At 49.9% G+C, this 20,882-nt stretch overlaps 1 protein-coding gene across 2 annotated transcripts in view; it reads right to left on the bottom strand.

The window, feature by feature from the left end:
• The window catches only part of CELSR3 (cadherin EGF LAG seven-pass G-type receptor 3), a 69,829-nt gene extending 49,158 nt beyond the window's left edge, over window positions 1-20,671 (bottom strand). The window contains exon 1 of one of the 2 annotated variants that reach the window (XM_030570286.1): window positions 17,209-20,671. In XM_030570286.1, the coding sequence (XP_030426146.1) occupies window positions 17,209-20,671 (3,463 nt within the window). The remainder of the gene's footprint in view (window positions 1-17,208) is intronic. The other variant, XM_030570287.1, reaches the window with a different exon arrangement.
• Between the last annotated feature and the right edge of the window lie 211 nt (window positions 20,672-20,882).

Below are 20,882 nucleotides of genomic sequence, written 5' to 3'. Positions count from 1 at the left end.
CTCCCTTCAAAGGCCAGCAGGGATGCTGTGAGTCTCCCTGGCAGTGAGAGACTGCCCCCCCGCCCCCCCGCCCCTCCCAGGGCCTGCCCACCTAGCAGCGTAGATAAGAAAACATAAGGTCACAAGGCAGACTCCTGGGTCTAATACTGTTACTATTATTGTCCATTATTAACTGATTTCTACAGGGTATTCCAAAGCTTCCAATATTTCACAGAATTCAATTCATGTAGAGATCACTTTCCATACCCTGGGCATTCTGAGCTGGCTGCCCCTTCCCCTGGTGTCCAGGCTGCTGCTGGCAGCCGACACAGACCTTCCCCTGACTTTAGACTCAGCATCACTCCACTTTCCCTACCACTAAAATGCATCTTGCTTTGGGTGGAATGCAGCAGCACTTCCCAGCAACACTACACAAGAGTTTAGCACAAAACTTAGATACTGCAGTGATGAGTAGAAAGTAGGTAGATAGAGCCAAGTTAGGGTTTAGCCATAGAATGGAAGAATATAATTACCCATTTGGGGTTTTGCCAGGACAATGAGACTAACACCCTGAATCTTGCAAAAATGCCATGGGTTCTTTATTCATCAGGAATGTGCTGGACCATAGTTTTCCATCCTGCTAACTACCCTACCTGGTATTAAGCCTGCTGGTCCCTGGTATGGCTGTTCTTAACCTTCCCTGATCTAACTAGGGAAAAGTAGGTTTCTGTTATGTCTACACTAGCACTTTTGTCAGTATAATTTCTATTGCTCAGGGATGTGAAAAAACATAAGTGACACTGACAAAAAAGCTCTCCCCTCCGACATAGCTACCACCGCTTGTTGTCGATGAGAGAGCTCTCTCCTGTCGGCACAGAGCAGCTACACGAGCGATCTTACAGCAGCACAGCTGCATCAGTACAGCTGTGCCTGTAAGCTCCCTAGTGTAGACATGGCTACGCAGTGATTTTATTTTTTTAATACTAACTGACAGCAAATTAGTGGCTTTGTCAGGAAATATTCCAATGCCCCATTTGATCACAAGGCCAGCCCACTCACCCCTCAGCCACCAAGGGGCCCCTCCCTTTCCTCCTTCAAATCTTTTCCTGGAAGACACTTCTTCCTGCAGCCCCTGCTCCCTTCAGGCCCCACTCATTAGAGACGTCAGCTGAATTGCACCAGAGATGAATCTGATCCTTCTTCTCTTCATGAGAAATCCCCACATCTTCATGCCCCTTCTGCATTTTTCTCTTTGTAAGCCAGGAAGCTCTTCAGGGCAGGGCATGTGCTCTGCTGATGCTCTGCGAGGCCGTGGGGAAATTTATAATGCTATAGGAATGTTTTATAATAATCATAGAAAAACTTTCAATTCACCATCTAATGGAACAATCCATCTTCAGACTTACTAGACAGCTGCCCTGGTGTCATTTGGCACTTATCCTTCACACGAACAAGGTGCTATTCCTCACTTATCTACTCCCTGGGTGGTTGTTGTGTGAACTTTTCCTATGGGCGGCACCACACGCAACACAGACTCTGGGAAACTCCAGATTTAAAAACAAACCTTCTTCAGCAACAAGACTAGCACCAATACTGTGAGCCAATATTCACACCAGCCTCAGTGGTTAGAACAGCTGCAGCAACTCATGCCAAAGCAGGACCAGGGGAGGTGACTTAGACCAACCTCAGCCACTCTGCCTCTGACCCCAATACCCCTTAAAAGTGCTAACACAGGAAGGGTGCTGGAAAATGGATGGAGCTGGTCCCCTATAGAGACACAAAAGGCCTGCAGGCTACAGAACCAGTGTCCTCCTCCCTCTCCCCTTCCTGAGCCAGTGCCATCATCTCTGCAAAGCACCACTTGAAAGAGCCTTGATCGGTTTCCTGGAAGGGGCATTACTCTTCCCCTGTCTGCTGCAGAAAGATTGGACCTGGCATCTGACAGGAAAATGGATTCCCCAGAAATGGCCTCGCACATTCCCTTTCACAGGAACATGGGGAGTCTTTAATCCACGCTATTGTTAACATTTTTGTGCCAAGTTCAAGGAATATCTTGCGGCTTGGGACTCAGCACACACAAGGGAGGGGCGCTCTGATTTATGACACAGCTTGGGGTTCAAAGGAAACATTCATCTTGGCAGAAAAAGCGAAGAGATGTGTGGATTTATAGGGCTGTGCCACTGTGACTAGGACAACTTACATGGACTGGGAGGGAACCCCACCTTCTGCAACTGCCTCCACTCCTCCCACTCACCCCCCCGCCCCCAGTGTCCCACTAGGGAACCCCTGCAGCACTGAGGAATCCAACACACTGTTAGTCCCTTTTCTTAACCTCCCCTCCATGCCCTGGAGAACCCCAACTGAGGTGGGAGACATTCTGATAGTGCCTTTTGACTCTTCAGAGGAGTTAAATCAGCAGTGGGCACCCACAGGCCAATACCCTGAACTTGAGACGCTGAAGGTCCCTCAGGATACTCCTCTGAAGGGCCCTCTTCCCAGAGTTACCATTTGTGGAGGGTGTTAGCATATCACTGCCAAGCAAATGCTAGAGCCCAGACAGAGGGGGACACAGGACCATTCCAGAACTGATGCAAACGGACTCAGGGCTATGGGAGGTCTGCTGGAATGCCCTCCCCCCGCCAAGAAATGACATCCTTATCAATCCCCCAGCTGTGCTGAGAAGACATAGCCCATGCATCAGTGACTGACCTCTCCTTGGAGGTTTCAGTGTTGCTGGCATGATGATCTGCCTGAGCTCACACAAACAGCAGCCTCCTAGACCTGCCCATCAACCCAGTGCTGCCAGGCCTCACTGCACCACCCGGCCCTATCTTCTACAGTGCACTGATGCATCCAAGTGGAACTCACAGCATCCTGTTTCCCAGACTGGTGCAACCACCCGCCCTGCTTTTTCCAGGATACTCCCGATTCCCAGGGGATGCTGCTGTTTGCAGCATCATTAGTTTGTGCCCCAAAGGACTGTGGGCCAGCGCAACAACCTCAGCTCCCCTCACCACACACAATCATACAGCTGTGATACCGAGACTTTCTCCTGCAAAACCAACCTGCTAGAGACACAGGACTCAGTTTCTCTGCACATAGCTTCCTGCTGTGTCACTGCCCCTAGAGCTGTGGCAGGGCCTGGAGGTGAGGGGGTTCGACCTTTTCCTTGCGGGCTCCTTCCTAGCCCACACTAGTAGTGACTGTGACAGCAGCAGCCCCAGGACAACGTGATTGTGATGGAATGGCTCTCTCCAGCAAAAGCACTTCTGGAGAATGAGAAGTCAAGTCATTACGCTCTGGCCCATACACCTCTGCTTTCTTTGTGCTTTACACCTTTCGTATTGTTTCCTGCAGCTGAAAACTGAAAGATGAGTTCTCAGCTACTCCGTCTATCTATAACCCACGCTGCCTGCTCCTCTCCACTATAACAGAGCACCTCCGGATCCTCAGCCAGTGTAACCGCTCCATTAGCAGGACACCACATCAAAGGCGAGATGAGGCCCTCACACAACAGTCAGAATGGCTCCTACCATTTCCAAGGTGGGGAGCTGCCTGAATTACTAGCGTAAGTGCACAGAGCTTTTTAACTCATATTAATAATCTCTGTCCCACCCTCCACAGGCTCCTGCACAGAGAAGCATCATTGTGTTCTCAGTGGAAGGTCTGGGCGGACCCAAAAGTCCTTCTGGTCTCCCCTACATTGTTCATATCATGGTGTTGTGAAAGGGAGAGACTGTATCCTAGGGACAGCACAGCAGGAGGATATTATCAGCCCCTCGCTCTATGTCTGTGCTGCCCGCCCTGCCGCTGGGAGATCATTGCATTCGCTATCTCCTGCAGCGCTGACATAACCTGGGCTTCAATGCATTACATACAACCAGTGGGCATTGTTACTGGGCTGCGCAAGAGGGCTGACGCTCCAATAGACAGCTGCATTCAGAACTTACTGCGCTCACAACTGAAACGAGTTTGGAGGACTCAGTCTAATCCTTGTTAAAGGCTCCAAATCACAGAGCCCAGCACAATCTGTCACAAATGGCCCCGTCAGAGGTTGAGGTTGTACGTTTGTTGGCAGCACTGGGAGCTGCAAACTCTCCTGAGCTCTAACTGGAAGCTTGGTCTCAGGAGATGAAGAGTCAGGGCTTGTCTACATCACAAAGTTGCAGCGCTGGTGAGGGGGTTACAGCACTGCAACTTAGGAGGTGTACACATCTGCAGGGCATCACCAGCGCTGCAACTCCCTGTTTGCAGCGCTGGCCGTACTCCCGTTTTGTCTCGGGTGTAGAGGATCCAGCGCTGGTAATCAAGTGTAGACACTTACCAGCGCTTTTCTTGACCTCCGTGGAATAAGCAGGTATCCCAGCATACCTGAGGAAGCCTCTGGTAATCAAGCAGGTCTCCTTCCCCGGTTTGCTCTCGCGTTCCCCGAACCCCCGAGCAAGCAGGTCTCCTTCCTTGCGGTTTGCAGGGGGGTTCGGGGAACGCGAGAGCAAACCGCGGCGAAGCTGGTCTCCTTCCCCGGTTTGCTCTCGCGTTCCCCGAACCCCCGTGCAAGCAGGTCTCCTTCCCTGCGGTTTGCTCTCGCGTTCCCTGAATCCCCGAGCAAGGAGGTCTCCTTCCCTGCGGTTTGCTCTCGCGTTCCCTGAATCCCCGAGCAAGCAGGTCTCCTTCCCTGCGGTTTGCAGGGGGGTTCGGGGAACGCGAGAGCAAACCGCGGCGAAGCTGGTCTCCTTCCCCGGTTTGCTCTCGCGTTCCCCGAACCCCCGTGCAAGCAGGTCTCCTTCCCTGCGGTTTGCAGGGGGGTTCGGGGAACGCAAGAGCAAACCGCGGCGAAGCTGGTCTCCTTCCCCGGTTTGCTCTCGCATTCCCCGAACCCCCGTGCAAGCAGGTCTCCTTCCCTGCGGTTTGCTCTCGCGTTCCCCGAATCCCCGAGCAAGCAGGTCTCCTTCCCTGCGGTTTGCTCTCGCGTTCCCCGAATCCCCGAGCAAGCAGGTCTCCTTCCCTGCGGTTTGCAGGGGGGTTCGGGGAACGCGGGAGCAAACTGCGGCGAAGCTGGTCTCCTTCCTCGGTGTGCTCTCGCGTTCCCCGAATCCCCCTTGAAGCCGCCCAACAGCGCTGCAGTGTGGCCACATCTAACACCACTTGCAGCACTGGTTGCTGTAAGTGTGGCCACTCTGCAGCGCTGGCCCTATACAGCTGTACTAATACAGCTGTAACAACCAGCGCTGCAAAATTGTAGATGTAGACATACCCTCAATGTATTTAAGTGCTAAGCTCCCCATTTCACTGCAACACTGCTCCAGCCCCACTCTGCCTCTGAGCTGCCTGCGCAACTTGGCTGTATTGTTTCACTCTCTCCAGGGCTGCTGTGCCGAGACACCAGCCCTTTGATTTCCTCAGCCCCATTTGAAGTTCAGCGCTTGGGAGGATTTAAAAGATTGAAATTTCTGCCTTTTCCCTCTCTGTAAAAGGTGACTGCTTTTCTGCAACCCTGAAAATTCTGGTGGAAGCCTCCCTCACAAACACCAGCAGTGGAGCTCTGGAGATAAGATTCAAACAGGGCTGAGAAAGGGGGAGGGGGCAGGAAGGAGAGGCACTGTAGCAATCACCCAAGAGCTAATCTCCTGGTGGATGGCTTGGGGGCTTGCTTTTCATTTTAAATCCAACTCGTTATGTTTCATGTGGAAGTGAGGCAGAAAATCTCATCCGAGTTCTCCTTGCGAAGCCCCCACTGCTGACTCTGTCTGATTCAGAGGCAGAGGAGGTGGTGGTGGGGATAATGGAGGGAACCATCCTCCATTAGACGTTAATACAGGCTGGCGTAGGCCAGAAAACAACTCTGGTCCAACCAGTACCAATAGGATGCTTTTTACCTGCTTAGATCTCAGGGGAAGAAGCAACACGATCTAACCAAGAGCCCTCCATTGGGTGTCCTGAATGTGTGCTCTCCTCCTGATTGTTGGGTGTACTGGGAATCCCAGACAAGAATGCGGTGACAAGAAGTTGTCAACATTGGATGACTGTTTAGTGGCCCCCGCGTGAGATGAATTTGAGGCCTGTGTCACAAAGCGCACCTCTATCAGAGAAATCAAGGACCGGCTAGGCCATAGAGCATAAACTCTGCTTTGAGTGCTACAGGAGGTTTTTCTGTTGGCAGAAAGTGGTAGGTGGGAAGCTTCCCCAATTGCTGCTTTGCTCTGTAGGAGAGAGGCCTTCAGTCCGCAGGACCATCATTCTAGCTTGGAAATCCAGACCTCAGAAGTTAGAGGGATGGCTAAGGGCTATGAAACACCCAAATGCCAGCTCGTCCTCTCATCTGGGGCAAACTGAGCACCACCCACTCTACAGCGAGTGAGTCTTTTCATACCAGACCCTAAAAGCTGAGCTCCTGTTCATCCTATGTGGACAAGACAGATCCCTGGGAACTTCCATAAGAACTGAAATTTGCCCCATATCTCTTCCCTGCAGGTGCTGGATGTTGACTGCTTCCTCCCCACCCCAGAGGTGGTGGTGCCATTTATGGGGTACTCAGGGTAGTGAAGTGGTGAGGCACTCTAGTAGGCTACCTTCTCCATCCTTTGGACCACCGCAAACAGGCTGCATGCTTCTGAGTTTATAGACACGGGTGCTATTCATTGGGTCCCCTCCACCAGTACAGCCCTGTACAACAACGTACAATTGGAAGAACACTTCCTTTCAGTCCACCCTGGGGAGAGAGCGAGGGAAAGATCACATCCTGCTGCATTCCCTTACCTTCCTTCCTGAGCTTTAACTGTTCCCAGCTGACAGGCTGATTGCTCTCATTAGCTCATCAGCCTGCTGCCTAATTAAGTCACTGAGCACCCAGCCCCCTCAATTAAATCCAGCCCCTGAGGGAAGTAGCTAGTACTGTACCTCAGGGGACATCTACACTGCAAAAAACACCCTGCAGCCATGAGTCTCAGAGCCCAGGGCAACTAACTCAGGCTCCTAGGACTCACGGTCTAACAGGGTAGGCATTCCTGCTTATGCTAGAGCCCGGGCTCTGGAATCTGGCAAGGGGGAGGGTCTCAGAGCCTGTGTTCCTGCCCAAGTGGGAATGTCTATGCTGCTGTTTTAAGCCCTGTAGCACAAGCCCAGAGCTTGCTGCTGCATGGTTATTTTGCAGTGTACCTGTACCCTGGGTTCTTGTTCCTAGCACTCTGCCACAGGCACGTGGGGCTGCATGGTGCCAGGCAGAGGGGAAATGTTAAATGGGATTTTTTACAAGTCCCAGATATGAAGGTCTCCAAATAAACAGCAGCCCTTTGGCCCTCTTTGCTCCGCTTCATCAATCAGCTTTTCATGGAGGTTGTTGCTCTAGCCCTGATTTTGAAATCCCCTATAGTACCCTTGTCAGAATCGGGAGGGGCTGGGGTCCCAGCATGGCAGCCTCTTTGTCCACGTGAGGGGGAGGCTGTTAGGACTTCGCATTGCAGCCCGTTATCTGCAGGAAGGGAGGGGATTTGAGACTCTGCACTGCAAGCCCATTGCCTCCTCTTTCCTTGCCCATTTTCTGTTCCAGTAATTGCAAGTACAATCTGTATGTTTGGTTGGTTCCATCCCAGTTGTTCCCACTCATAGACAGAGGAGCTCCCTTCACTATGCTCACAGGGTGTTCAGTGCCAATCAACAGGCAGCAGGCACGTGCCTGATTTATAGCTGTTAGAGCTTAGCAGACATGGGTCTGAGTTCTGGGTTGGACAGGAGAATGCCTGGAAGCAGAACCTCTGAGCAGTGAGAAGGCGACATGCTGGACTGGAGGCAGAGGGCTGGGTGTGTACTTGGCTTTGGCCTCATCTGCCCTGAGACTGGAAAGCACAATTAGCACCTGTCTAGAGAAGCCTGTGGATGAAGGAAACAAACTCTCCATTCCCATTCAGATGCTGCTGGCTAGACTTGGGATATGCCCCTCATCCCCACTGCCTTATATCTGAGCCCTGAACTGCTGCCTTCAGGCTATGGTGAGTAGGAGGCAGAGAGACATGGGGAGGGAGAGGCAACAAAAGTCACTGTAGCTGCATCAACACTGCCAGGCAGAAAGAGAACAAGGAGCTTCCGTCCCTCTACACCTGATGCCCACAGATCTCTGCACTCCCCTCAAGTCTTCATTGCCTCTTAAATAATGCCCATGTCCTCAGGGAGCAATGAGCTCTCTCCCTGTGGCTGATGTGACGGGGGGAGGGATGAAGCATCTATCCAGCATTAGACAGCAGGACCGTCAACAGCTCATCAATACCTCAGATTGATCGACCCAGTGGGTCCCAGAAGCTGTGATGAAACAGGGAATTTCCCACGTGCTGCAGCGGCTGCCCAGCAGCTGCGTCGACTTTTCTGCTTAGCATATCTGACCCAGTGTGAAGTGCCCTGCGTGTTTCCAGTGCTACAGAAATGATAACTGAGCTAGTGGGGCAGCCAGTGTTGGACTCATCTCAGGACTGCCCTTTCTCTGGAGACCTGGGCGATGAAGAAGCAGCCCTGACGTCTCCTGAGGGGAACTCAGACCCAATGAAGGGGATCCCAATAATGTGACAGTTTGGATCTCAACCTTGCACACTCCCCACCCCCCTGGGCTGACTGTGTAGAATCAGCCCTTCTCACCCAAGTGCTGGGAGGGTCATTCTGAGGGGCACTTCCCCCAAATGGAATGTGCCTGAGAGCAAATTTCTGGGGGATCCTCTATTTCCCTCTGTCCTCACAGAATGGACTTGTGTCATATTAGTGCTGCAGACTAGGGATGACGCTGAGACTGGCAAACTCATCTCCCCTCTGACGACAAGCGATACCAGAATCCAGACCATGGATGGTGCTTCTGAAGCACAAAGCTGCAATAGAGACTCCACCAGGTCTTGACAATGCATTAGCTGTTTGCGCCAGCATGAAGATCTGTTCATTGTAACATACCACTCAGCCCCTGCTTTACACAAGGGAGCTGCTAGTCCAAGTGACCCCATGTGGGCTGTTCAGTATTCACTATCTCCACAACACAATGCATCTCACTAACAGCACTGTCCTTGCGGAGCTCAGGCCTTTGCCTGGCCTCCCTGTCCCTGCCACATCAAGGGGAAGCAGATGGTTCAGGGAATGACCCTCCAAAAAAACAAAGAAAGCCCAAAGCTGACTGGAGGCACTAACACCCTGGGGAACCATGACTCCTCAGCCATTCTGATTAAATCCAGGCCCTGGTGAATGGATGGAGAGCCAGATATTGGTGAATATTCATGTCCTGCAAAGAGGAGTGTCCTGGAAACATGACTACAGGGAAGGCAGCGAGGACGGGGGGGTGGGGGGAGAGCTTCCAGCCTCAGGGCACATCCAGGTCCAGCAGCAGGGAGGAGGGCTTGCTACTTTTGCATTGAATTGAGGTTTACAATAACCACGTACAAAGCTGGAGAGGTATATAGCTATAGAGATTGGAGAAATACATAGCTATAGAGAATTCTTTCTGGGTGCTGGCTGGTGAGTCTTGCCTACATGCTCAGGGTTTAGCTGATCACCATATTTGGGGTCGGGAAGGAATTTTCCTCCAGGGCAGATTGGCAGAGGCCCTGGAGGTTTTTCGCCTTCCTCTGCAGTGTGGGGCATGGGTCACTTGCTGGAGGATTCTCTGCAGCTTGAGGTCTTCAAACCACAATTTGAGGACTTCAATAACTCAGACATAGGTTAGGGGTTTGTTACAGGAGTGGGTGGGTGAGATTCTGTGGCCTGCGTTGTGCAGGAGGTCAGACTAGATGATCATAATGGTCCCTTCTGACCTTAAAGTCTATGAGCCTATGAGACTGAGGGAGCAGCTCAAAGTGCTCCACCCCCTCAGGATAAGCCCACCTATCCTGACAGAACAGGAGCCCTGGATAGGCCTGCATGCCTCAATGCCCCAGGTGTTTGCACTGTTGTTGTAGATGGTATGGTCCCAGGATATTAGAGAGACAAGGCAGGGTGAGGTAATATTTTTAATTGGACCAACATCTGTCGGTGAAAGTGACAAGCTTTCCAAGAGGAGCCCTGTGTCGCTCGAAAACTTGTCTCTCTCACCAACAGAAGTTGGTCCAGTAAAAGATATTACCTTACCCACCTTGCCTCTCTCACTTCCTCAAGGGAGAGCCAGCTATACACCTGGAAAGCTGCTCAGCCACCCACTCCACCCACCTATTCCCGGAGGAGATACCCATCTATATGGCCTGACAGGAATCAGGGCTTGGCTACACTGGCGCTTTACAGCGCTGCAACTTTCGTGCTCAGGGGTGTGAAAAAACACCCCCCTGAGTGCTGCAAGATACAGCACTGTAAAGCCTCAGTGTAATCAGTGCTGCAGCGCTGGGAGAGCTCTGGGAGCCGCGGCTCCCAGCGCTGAAAGCTACACTCGTAGAGGATGTGGTTTACGTGCAGCGCTGGGAGAGCTCTGGGAGCTGGGAGCGCGGCTCCCAGCGCTGCAAGCTACACCCGTAGAGGATGTGGCCCCGGCAGTGCTTTGAAATTTCAAGTGTAGCCATACCCTCAGTTGTCAGCTCCTCACTTCCCATTCCTATTCCAAGCTGCACCACTTCCTGTCCCTCCCTGTCACATACATACACCTCTCTTTCTCCTTTCAGACAGATTGAGATGATTACATCTCATCTGAGGGGGTTCAGGGAGGGTTCTTTTCCATTCATTTACCACCCTAGCCTTGTCTCAGTCCATGAGGTACTCAATGCTGCATTATGATGGACCATCCCAGGCTAACTTTGCAAGTGAAGAGAGGCTGTGAGGTCTCAGAGGCTGCTCTTGAGTTAATGGCCTGAGAACTGAAGATAAAATTGCAGCCACATTCTGTAAAAAAACCCTCTGAAGAGGAAAGAGAAGAAAGGAACAGAGCAGCATAGCCAGACTTGCTAAAGCAGCCTAACATCTTTATCTCCTCTTCAGTCACACTGGGGCCTCTTAATTTCTCACAGCCATGGGGCTGTCTGGCTTGGGGCTCCCTCTGTTTCTCCCACACACACTTACACATTTTGCAGTGTCATTGAGTGCCCTGGAGCAGAGAACATTCGTGTGTGAGAGCTTTTGCAGAGGCTTTGTGTCCCTCTCTGCCAGAGAACACCTCTATAAAAGTAGGTTTGGGTCCATCCATGGTGGAAGCCATGGACAAAAGCTTGTCTGTATTTTGGTAAATAAATGGCCTTCGTGTATGATCTTTACATCCCTGTCCCAGGCTCTCTGAGAGCAAAGAGGACACAACATTCAATCCCTGGGCACAACCTCCAGTCAAGCTCATTTTATCTCCCCTGCATTGCTGGTAGAAGCATGAGCTTCTAATTACTCTCCACTGACATGCCCAGGACTTCCTGCTGGACCTCCTTGCTGAGACTGCCAGCCAATGGAGATGATTATTGCTAATGGTGATGGGAACATAGGGAGTGTGGGGATTTAGGATGGGTGGAGGGGAATTACACGTTTATTAAAAACCCAATCAATGAGCAATGGAACACTAGACAAGTCAGTTTGAACAGTGCAGCCAGGAAAATACTCCACTATGACATGGCAAAGGGCATATGGGGAGAAGTTTGCTCCAGCATTTACTTAACACAGAGCTTGGAAAGTGGTTCCTTTATCTCCCTGCCTCTCGTTTATGACACCTTTGCTGACCAACTGAACCAGTACTTACAGAGGACAAAAACCAGTCTGCTTAGCTGGTTGTAGAGATCAAAGTTACAGTTCCAAGACACAGTACAAGATGTCAGAAGCAGGGCTGAAGTTAGTGGCACCACAGCTGCAGTAGGAGGGGTGGGAGTATAAGGTACAGCATGGCCATTCTTATCACAACCCCCCTGTTTCTTTTGCAGTCACACACAGTTTTTCCAGAGTTCTTTCTTGTTTAATCCAAATCCCAGGATCCCCCACCTCAATGCTGGGGTTCAAACTCTTGTCAATAAACCTACATAATTCTCATAATCAGTAATGGGAGTCACACATGCATCTGAATAGCAGAATATGTTATTTTGCTGGTTCTTTCCTACTATCCTTTACAGGTTGAGTTCTTCTCTCCAAACACACAGCAACTAATCACTTATTTATTCATCAGGCTGTTATGGACATCCTGGCTGATTCCTATTAGACACATGGGCTTAGGGCAGTGGTTCCCAAACTTGTTCTGCCGCGTGTGCAGGGAGAGCCCCTGGTGGGCTGGGCCGGTTTGTTTACCTGCTGCGTCCGCAGGTTCAGCTGATCGCAGCTCTCAGTGGCCGCGGTTCTCCGCTCCAGGCCAATGGGGGCTGCGGGAAGCGGCGCAGGCCAAGGGATGTATTGGCGGCCGCTTCCAGCAGCTCCCATTGGCCTGGAGCAGCAAACCACGGCCACAGGGAGTTGCAATTGGCCAAATCTGTGGATGCAGCAGGTAAACAAACCAGCCCGGCCAGCCAGGGGCTTTCCCTGCACAAGCGGTGGAACAAGTTTGGGGACCACTGGCTTAGGGTAAAAGACTGTCAGAAAACAGAACTTGGGTTGGGAATGGGAGTAAGGACGCTCTGCTGTTCCAGCTAAGGTATTTAAAAGATGACAGTCATGCTGGGCCAGATCCTCAGCTGGTAAAAATTCATGCAGCTCCATTGAATTCAGTGAAGTTATGCCAATTTACAATAGCCAAGAACCTAGCTCACTGTATCTAGGCACTATACTGTTAAAGATACTGGGTAAGTGAAAGCTAATGGACCTAGCAGAAAGCCAACCACCAATCACGTTCAAACCTCTGACTCCAGAGTGAACCTCACTAGATGCTACATTATGACACTGAGGAAGCAGCCATCAGAGACTAGTTCTGCACACTTGGAGCCCATCTCCAAAGTACAGAGAACAAGTTCAATTCAGGATATCCCAGTTCATGGTTAATATCTCAGTAGTCCCTTTGCCCCTAATGATAGCTTAATGTCTCTTTTTCTGGTGCCCAATGCCAAGCCAATCAGAAAGAGCAAGAGATGCAGAATACACAGTCTTACTGTTGTTTTTCCTAACACTTCAATTGCCAGGCCCCATAAGCCAAAGATACAGAGAAATCAGTGCCTCATAGAGAACATTTTATTCAGAAACAATTCTCCCTGAACACCAGCTTTTCTGTATGTCCTCTGGGACCTTTGTCTTTTAGGAGCTCAGCAGCCTCTGATGTTTCTTTCCCCATCTCTTGTCATAATTCTGTTTGTAGCATCACAATCAGTTGTCTAAGAGAGGATGATGCCATCACAAAAAAAAGATTCAGAATGTTCACATGTGGGAATAAGGAGCAAGAGAGATGCCTATGTTGGAAAGATCTTGGTGTTTACAAAAATGTCTTTAGGAGAAAGGCGTGAAAGGAAAGCGAAACTAAGAAGAGAATTGTTTCTGAGGTAAATGTTCCTCTTTATTTTCCAGGAGGCATCAGCAGCTTTTTCAAGTTTCTGATATATATAATTGGGGGGAATTGTGAAATCTTGTGAATCTGGTCAAATTTAACTTACATAGTGTATTATCACAAAATTAATTATAGGGCCTCTTGCCTTGGCAGCTTCAAATATGGAGATTAAAACATAACATCCAAGGACAACACCAGACTGTTAGTTAACACCTAACCTAAATAAGTGTGTGTTGCACCATGCTCTAAAGGTTACTAGTCTTGGCCTCTAATGGACCTGCAAGAGAAGCAAATTCCAAAAGCAGGGCCGCTCCAGAACAAAACTTGGCACCAGACATGGAGGGCAAATTCATCCCTGTAGTAACTTCACTGACTTCAATAGAGTGATTTGACTCAGAGTGTTTAAACTAAGGACCTGACAATGAATGCACCCCACTTGATCTTAAATTCCATGGTGAAGTATAAGGTAAGAGGCACCTTAGATAACTGGTTCCCAGACCTTTCCGAGCTTTAACAATCATCACCAACACTTTGAATTGCACAGAGACGCAAACAGGAGTCTAATTCAGAGAGCTGAACTAACAATGTTATGTGTTCACTGTGAGCTACCCAGACTCTGCATACTGAATCAGCTAGTGTTTCAGGGTGGACTTCGGAGGTAGCCCTAAATAGACCATATTCCAGTTGTGCAGCCTGGAGTAACAAAGGCGTGGATGACAGCTGCAAGTTCTCAGGCTCCTGGCTACTTGGTAAAGACTAGTCACCAGAGCTGTTCGGGAGGGGCAGCAACTGCTACAGTAGGACTCCAAAGTGCAACTCATTTTGGTTCGAGTTGGGCATGCACTCTCACCACTGCCAGGATGTGGAAGGTTTTGTGCACTGATACCCACTGTAAAAGATTTCAAGCACTGATGAGACAAAATCTCATGCAAAATGCTAGCTGCCATGGAATAGTTAGCTATTGTGCAAGGCGGTTTTGATCTTGTCACTTTCTAGGAAAAGGCTCGTGCCGTGATGCCTGCCACAAGACTTGCCAAACCAGGTTAGACCAATGGCATATCCAACCCAGTATCCTGGCTCAACAGTGGCAGATGCTTGAAATGAAGCTGTAATAACCCCAAAGTGGGTTTTATGCATAGAGGACACTAATGATGATTGGCTCCATAGGAAGCTGCATCCAGCCTTCTTTGGACAGAGTATAGGTCTGACATGGAGTCTTTCAGAGGGATTATAGGGGGATCCAGGTGGAACCATCTACCTACCTTCAGGAAACTCCTGTACATTTTCCTTTGAGACCTGCCACTCCAACTCAAACACTTTATTCCTTGGGAGCCAAAGAAGTCTATTGTTTTTGCTGCCTATCAGTGGTTTTGTTATTTCAGTCCCTGTACGATAATATTGTTTTAGTACTATCAAAGTCTTCCCTTCCTCCTCACACCATATTAACTCTACCAATGACAGGGTCCCGTCCTAGAAGATAACAAATACAGCTGGCAGCCAAACACAGATGGAGACTGAATAGGCACTTAGCCTTCAATTTAGTGGTATATTCTGTTTCGTATTTTCATATATTCAGTTTAGTGGTAATCTATTCTTTAATGTAGTATTACTTTCTAACCTTCTTTCCAGTCTGTAGCCCTCTAGCATTTTACCAAATTGACCAAAAACCCACACAGAGCAATGAAAGCTTCTCCCACACTAGGAATGTTCTTGGTCTGTTATATGATCATAGTTCTGGGTATCTTACCAACATGCTTTTATTGCTGTGAATCTTCAGAAATGAACGTACTTGTGTTACAGAAGGAAGTTCATTTTGATGCAGTGGCTTTAGGACTGCACTGTATATAAATGAACAGTGTGATCAAATTTTAATTTCAGTTCATTTTAATCTGCAAAGTGCCCCTAGCCCTTTCTTTAGATGTTACTATAATTTTGTGTTGATTCCGACTGTGAACTTTGTGCCTTCCATCACTATATGTTTATAAAGCACATGGATGGTGCTCAGTAAATAATGGAACAATAAAAAATGCCATGGCTACAGGAAGGTGACATTCTTACAAAGCAGGGTCTAAACTTAAACACCCCTCGTGCCCACTGAAGCCAACAAAAAGCACGTTTCCACTCTGCTCCCCTCCTGCAAGACTGGGTTTCCTTTCTTCCCCTTCTCGCCATGGTGAGCTTAGCTTTTTCTAGCCTCACTTCCACTGGAAAATGATGACACGGTAATTTCAAGAGCCTTGTTGTTCTAAGGTAGTTTAGTGCAAGGCCTTGAAATGTGATTTCCTCCTGCCTTTGTGCAGGGTTAAGTGTATTACGAGGCAGAGCCTGCACAAACATACTCTGGCAGAAGCAAGAAAGGTCAGCACGGCTCCCCCCATCTCTAGTAATCAGCCTGTGCATGTGTGTGTCTGAATATGATATTACCCTGCCCTGCAGTTACAATTAACCCCTAAAGAACCTCAATCTAGTGAGGTGCTGTAGCTGAGTACGCTGGGCTGGACTCAACATATCAACATTTAAAGCCCACACTGCATCTTTTGAAAGAAACACGGGTCTTATTTTCCGACCTCACTCACTAAACGAGTTGGTAGGGTGGGGGAAGGGGGAGGAAGGGTTAGATGGAAGCTGAGGATCTGTGGAAAGTCATGAATAATGTATGCCTCCCTAGGCACAGCTAAATAACTTAGCCTGTGTCACTGATACCCTCCAAATGGACACCTCCCCCACCTCCTTCTACAAGTCACACATAGGTGATTTGGTATTTCAAGAAACACCCTCTACAAGGCAGGAAGGATGGTCTTGTGGTAAAGGCAAGGGACTGGGACTCACAAGATCTACATTCAGATTTGGCTCTGCCATCAGTTTCCTGTGTGACCTCAGGCAAGTCACTTAATCCATCTGTGCCTCTGATCCACATCTGTAAAGTGGGGATAATAATAATTCTCTATGTCACAGGGGAGGTTAGTATGGATACATACATTAATACAGGGGATGCACACCACACAAGGACCTACACTGACAGTTTAGGGGATACATTTTAAACCTCTCTTCTGAAACTGTGTGCGTGATCTTTTACACCCAATTTCTGTGCATGCAATAACTTGGACTCCAAAAAATGAATTCAAAATTGTAGAAAATGCTTTTGAAAACAGAGCCCTAAATATTTGCAGTATTAATATTCCAAAACCAGAATTTTAAAATATAAACTATTTTTGGAAGGGCGGGGAGAACAAAAAGGGGAATGGTAACAGCAAACATTTGAATAAGATTTTTTAAGGGCTGAGTTCAAGCCCCAAGCTTGATCCCTCACTCCCTGAATCAGCAAAGGCCGAGAGCACAGTAGCAAGAGCATGCTCAGGCCCCAAAGGATGGGAATGGCTCACTCCCTAAGCTAGGAGGGGCTCAAAGCAAAGCAGAGATGGCACATTTAGCTCCTGGGTCAGCAGCCTCTAGGAACCAGCAGGAGCAGTCTGTTCTGCCACCAGGAAAAGCAGGGAGCTTCCCAAGCCAGCATCCTATGCGGTGTATAACAGATACTTGCATTTACTAGAGAGAGCACCTCATGCTTAAAGCTATGACTAACTGATCTTCTAGCTAAATAACAACACTTTGCTGTTATACAGCATTGTAATCCTTACAATTCAAATGCTTTACAAGACATTCCAGTAGTATGGGTATTATCATAAGCACCCATTTTATTTTATTTTTTCAGATTTTAAGTAGAATAATGGCTCAAATGCTGAAAACTCAGCACCACAAGATACACGTTGGAGTCTCCAGCCTGGAACCACCTGAACGTCTCTAGGAAATATTACACTATCACAGTCATCTAAAGAGTTTAAATATCTTACCTGTGACTGTCACTAGCATGGAGGCCACCAGGGGACGATTGTTGTCCAGCTTACGGTTCAGCCTCAGCTCACCACTAGACTGATTTACAATCAACAAGTGCAGCTCATTGCCCCGTTCAAAAGTGTAGAAGAGCTTGTCGGACACATCTGGGTCATAAGCCGGGATCTTCCCTATGACCCCCGAAGGGAAGGTGTTGGACCTGTTGGAAATGTAGTTGTTGAAGAGGATCTGGAAGTTCTTGAGGACAGGGCTGTTGTCATTCTGGTCAATGAGCTTGATGTGGACTGTGGCTCTGCTGACCAGGGGGGCAGACGTGGCCTGGACCACAATTACATACTCGGGCTTTGTCTCATAATCCAGGTCAATCAAGGCAGTGAGCTCCCCAGAAAATATGTCCATCTGGAAGATCTCCGGGATGTTGCCTTCCACAATCTGATACATGATCTGGGCATTAGGTCCCTCATCTGGGTCAATGGCTGTGATCTGGGCCACCACAGAGCCCACAATGCTGTTCTCCTTCACCAAAATCTCAAACTCTTCAGCTGGGAAAACAGGGGCATTGTCATTCACATCTTGAACAGTGACTTGAATGTTGACTGGGGTTCTTTGCGCCGGGACTCCCCTATCCACAGCATAGGCAGTCAGCTCATAGACTGGGACACTCTCTCGGTCCAGCCCGCGGACAATACGGATAATCCCAGAGGTGGGCTCTATGGTAAAATCCCCATCCCCATCCTCCCCATTCTGGAAGGTGTATTGTACCCACCCATTGGTGTGGGCATCGCGGTCAGTGGCAGAGATCTGGAGCACGCTGGTGAATGAAGGGGCATCCTCCGATATAATGCCTTGATAGTGAGCGCTGACAAACTGAGGGGCATTGTCATTTACATCATTCACCATGATTTCTACATAGGTGGTATCTGCTTTCTGAGGGATCCCATTATCTTTGGCAGTGATGGCCAAGGTGTAGGTGACCTGGTCTTCATAGTCCAGCTCCGCCTGCAATGTGATGGCACCAGAGTCCGCATCAATACGAAACTGAGGAATATTGTCCTCTAGATAATAAGTGATCCTGGCATTTTCCCCCACATCATCATCAGTGGCACTGATTACCACCACAGTGCTGCCCACAGGACGGTCCTCATTGACACTCACTGAATAGTGGGCACTTTGGAACACAGGCCTATGGGTGTTGGCATCAGTGATGTTGATATGAATGTGACAGTTGTCATGCAGGGTCCGGTCAGAGGCAGTCACTGTTAGCACATAGCGCCTCTCTTGCTTGTAGTCCAAGGGTAGTGAGAGAGTGATCAGCCCCACTCCTCCCTGAGTGCTGATAGAGAAGCGGTTCCGGGTGTTCCCCCCCGTTATCTGGTAGCTTATGGCACTGTACACATCCCTGTCAATTGCCGTGACACTGAGAACACTGGTCCCCACAACAGCATCCTCATTTAGCCGGATGAAATACTCCTTTTGGGTGAATTCAGGTCGATTGTCATTCACATCCATGACGGTGATAGTGACACTAGCGGAGGCAGATAAGGATGGAGAGCCATGGTCCCGAGCCTCCACCCCAAAGAAATAGTGCTCCACTGACTCACGGTCCAAGGGGCCACTCACTGTGATCCACCCAGTGGCGCTGTTCACCACAAAAGGGGTGTCAGCTGAGACCCCAGTTAGTTTATATTCCAGACGAGAATTCTCCCCATAATCTGCATCCACTGCCTGGATGTGGATCACTGAATGGCCAAGGGGGGCATTTTCCAGGACGGAGATTTGAAAAGGGGTGCTGACAAAGATTGGGGCATGATCATTAATGTCTACTACTTGGATGCTAGCCATGCCAGTATTGTTAGACAAAGGAGGGCGCCCTGCATCCTGAGCACGTATCCTCAGGGCATATTCACGTTCAACTTCAAAATCCAGAGGTGCCACCACCTGTATTTCCCCAGTCACACTGTCAATGGAGAACTGACCCCTGCTGTTCCCACTGATGATGTTATAATGGACTAAAGCATTATTGTCTTTGTCCATGTCAGTGGCAGTAACTCGCAAGATTTCCGTATGGGGTCTTATATCCTCTCTCACCTGGACAATGTAGCGTTTTTCACTGAACTGAGGGGCATTGTCATTCTCATCCAGAACTGTGATATAGACTTTAACCATGGCAGATCTGGGCCCAGGCTCCTTACCCTGGTCGTTTGCCTCCACCACCAAAGAATATTTCTCCATTTTCTCTCTGTCCACTTGCCCACTGGTGGTGATCAGACCTGACCTGGGATCTATCTCAAAGACAGAGTGGGCTGCTTGTTCATTCACAAACCGATACCTGATGTTTGCATTGGGTGGGGAGTCCACATCTGTGGCCCTCAGCTGTAAGATAGGGTAGCCTTCTTCTACATTTTCCCTAATAGTCTCTCTGTACTCACTCTGCTCAAAAACAGGGTCATGATCATTTCGATCAGCAACAGTTACAGCAATCATGGTGGTGGCAGAAAGGCGAGGGACCCCATGATCCACAGCAGTAACCCGGAAATAGTGCAGGTCCATAGTCTCTCTATCCAAAGCTTTAGTGGTGGTGATGAGACCATTCTTGGGGTCAATGCTAAACAGCTCCATAGACCTGCTATTCATCAGGGCATCCATGGAGTAGACTAGTTTCCCAGCCTCCCCTGAATCAGGGTCTTGTGCTGCCATAGTTATCACAGGAGTCCCTGGAGGCTGGTTTTCAGGCACCTGAACCTGGTAATTGTACTGAGGGAAGTGGGGGTGGTGGTTGGCTGCCCTGCCAGTCCTTAATAATGGTAGGAAAGCACTCTCTCTCCTCCTCCTTTGCTTCACAGGCGGATAATGTGATAGATCAAGCTGTATAGCTGGACAAGGCTTTACTGGCAGGTGAGCAAAGAGCTCCAGGGCTGACGGGCTCCCAAACTCCACGGCAAAGCAAAGAGTTTGTAAACAGCCTTTGGTGGAATCAAACAGGTGAAAAAACAGACAGGGATCCTGCTGTCTGTGCGGCGTGGGCGGAGCGCGGGCCGGATCGAGTCCCAGCTCTGCTCTAGGAGCTGTCCCGGGCGCAGGTGGTGCTGAAATTGCCTGTTCCAATTCACCGGCCTGTGGCTGCCCTTGAGTATCCGTCTCCAAGCGCACAAGATGGTCCGGGCTGGCCACCCAGCACTCACCTGCGCGCCGGCAGGACGTGCCCCCGTGCGGCTGTCTCCCTGCACACAGCTGAAGGCCGGTCACTAGGGTCAGCCACTCACGGAGGTGCGAGCGGCCGCGGCGGCGGGGTGGCGGCCTCAGCTGCATCTTTGCAAACCAGGAGCGGCTCTCCGAGGCCGGCGGGTACCTCTCCAGGTGCCGGGGCCTCGCCCCCGGGGCCAGGGACCCCCAGATTTCCAGCTGCCAGGGATCCGTGAAGTTAGACGCTCCGGGACTGAGCTGGTGCCTGGACACTTGCATTACGCACAGCCTCTCGCCGTGCAGGGAGGGCCCTGCGCCCGCTGCGCTCAGCCAGCCCCCGGGGGAGCTCGGGACCCCTGTGGCAGCGCGCAGGTGGCTCCGGCTCGCACAGCCGCAGCAGGCTCCGTCCCTCTGGCCGCCGGTATTGTCCAGGGAGCCGGCCCCATTGTCCCGGCCCCGCTGCTGTCCGCTCGCCTCCTCTCCGGGGCTC

Source organism: Gopherus evgoodei, chromosome 7, assembly GCF_007399415.2.
Source record: "Gopherus evgoodei ecotype Sinaloan lineage chromosome 7, rGopEvg1_v1.p, whole genome shotgun sequence".
Taxonomy (NCBI): Eukaryota; Metazoa; Chordata; order Testudines; family Testudinidae; genus Gopherus; species Gopherus evgoodei.
This window is presented reverse-complemented; position numbering and strand designations above follow the sequence as displayed.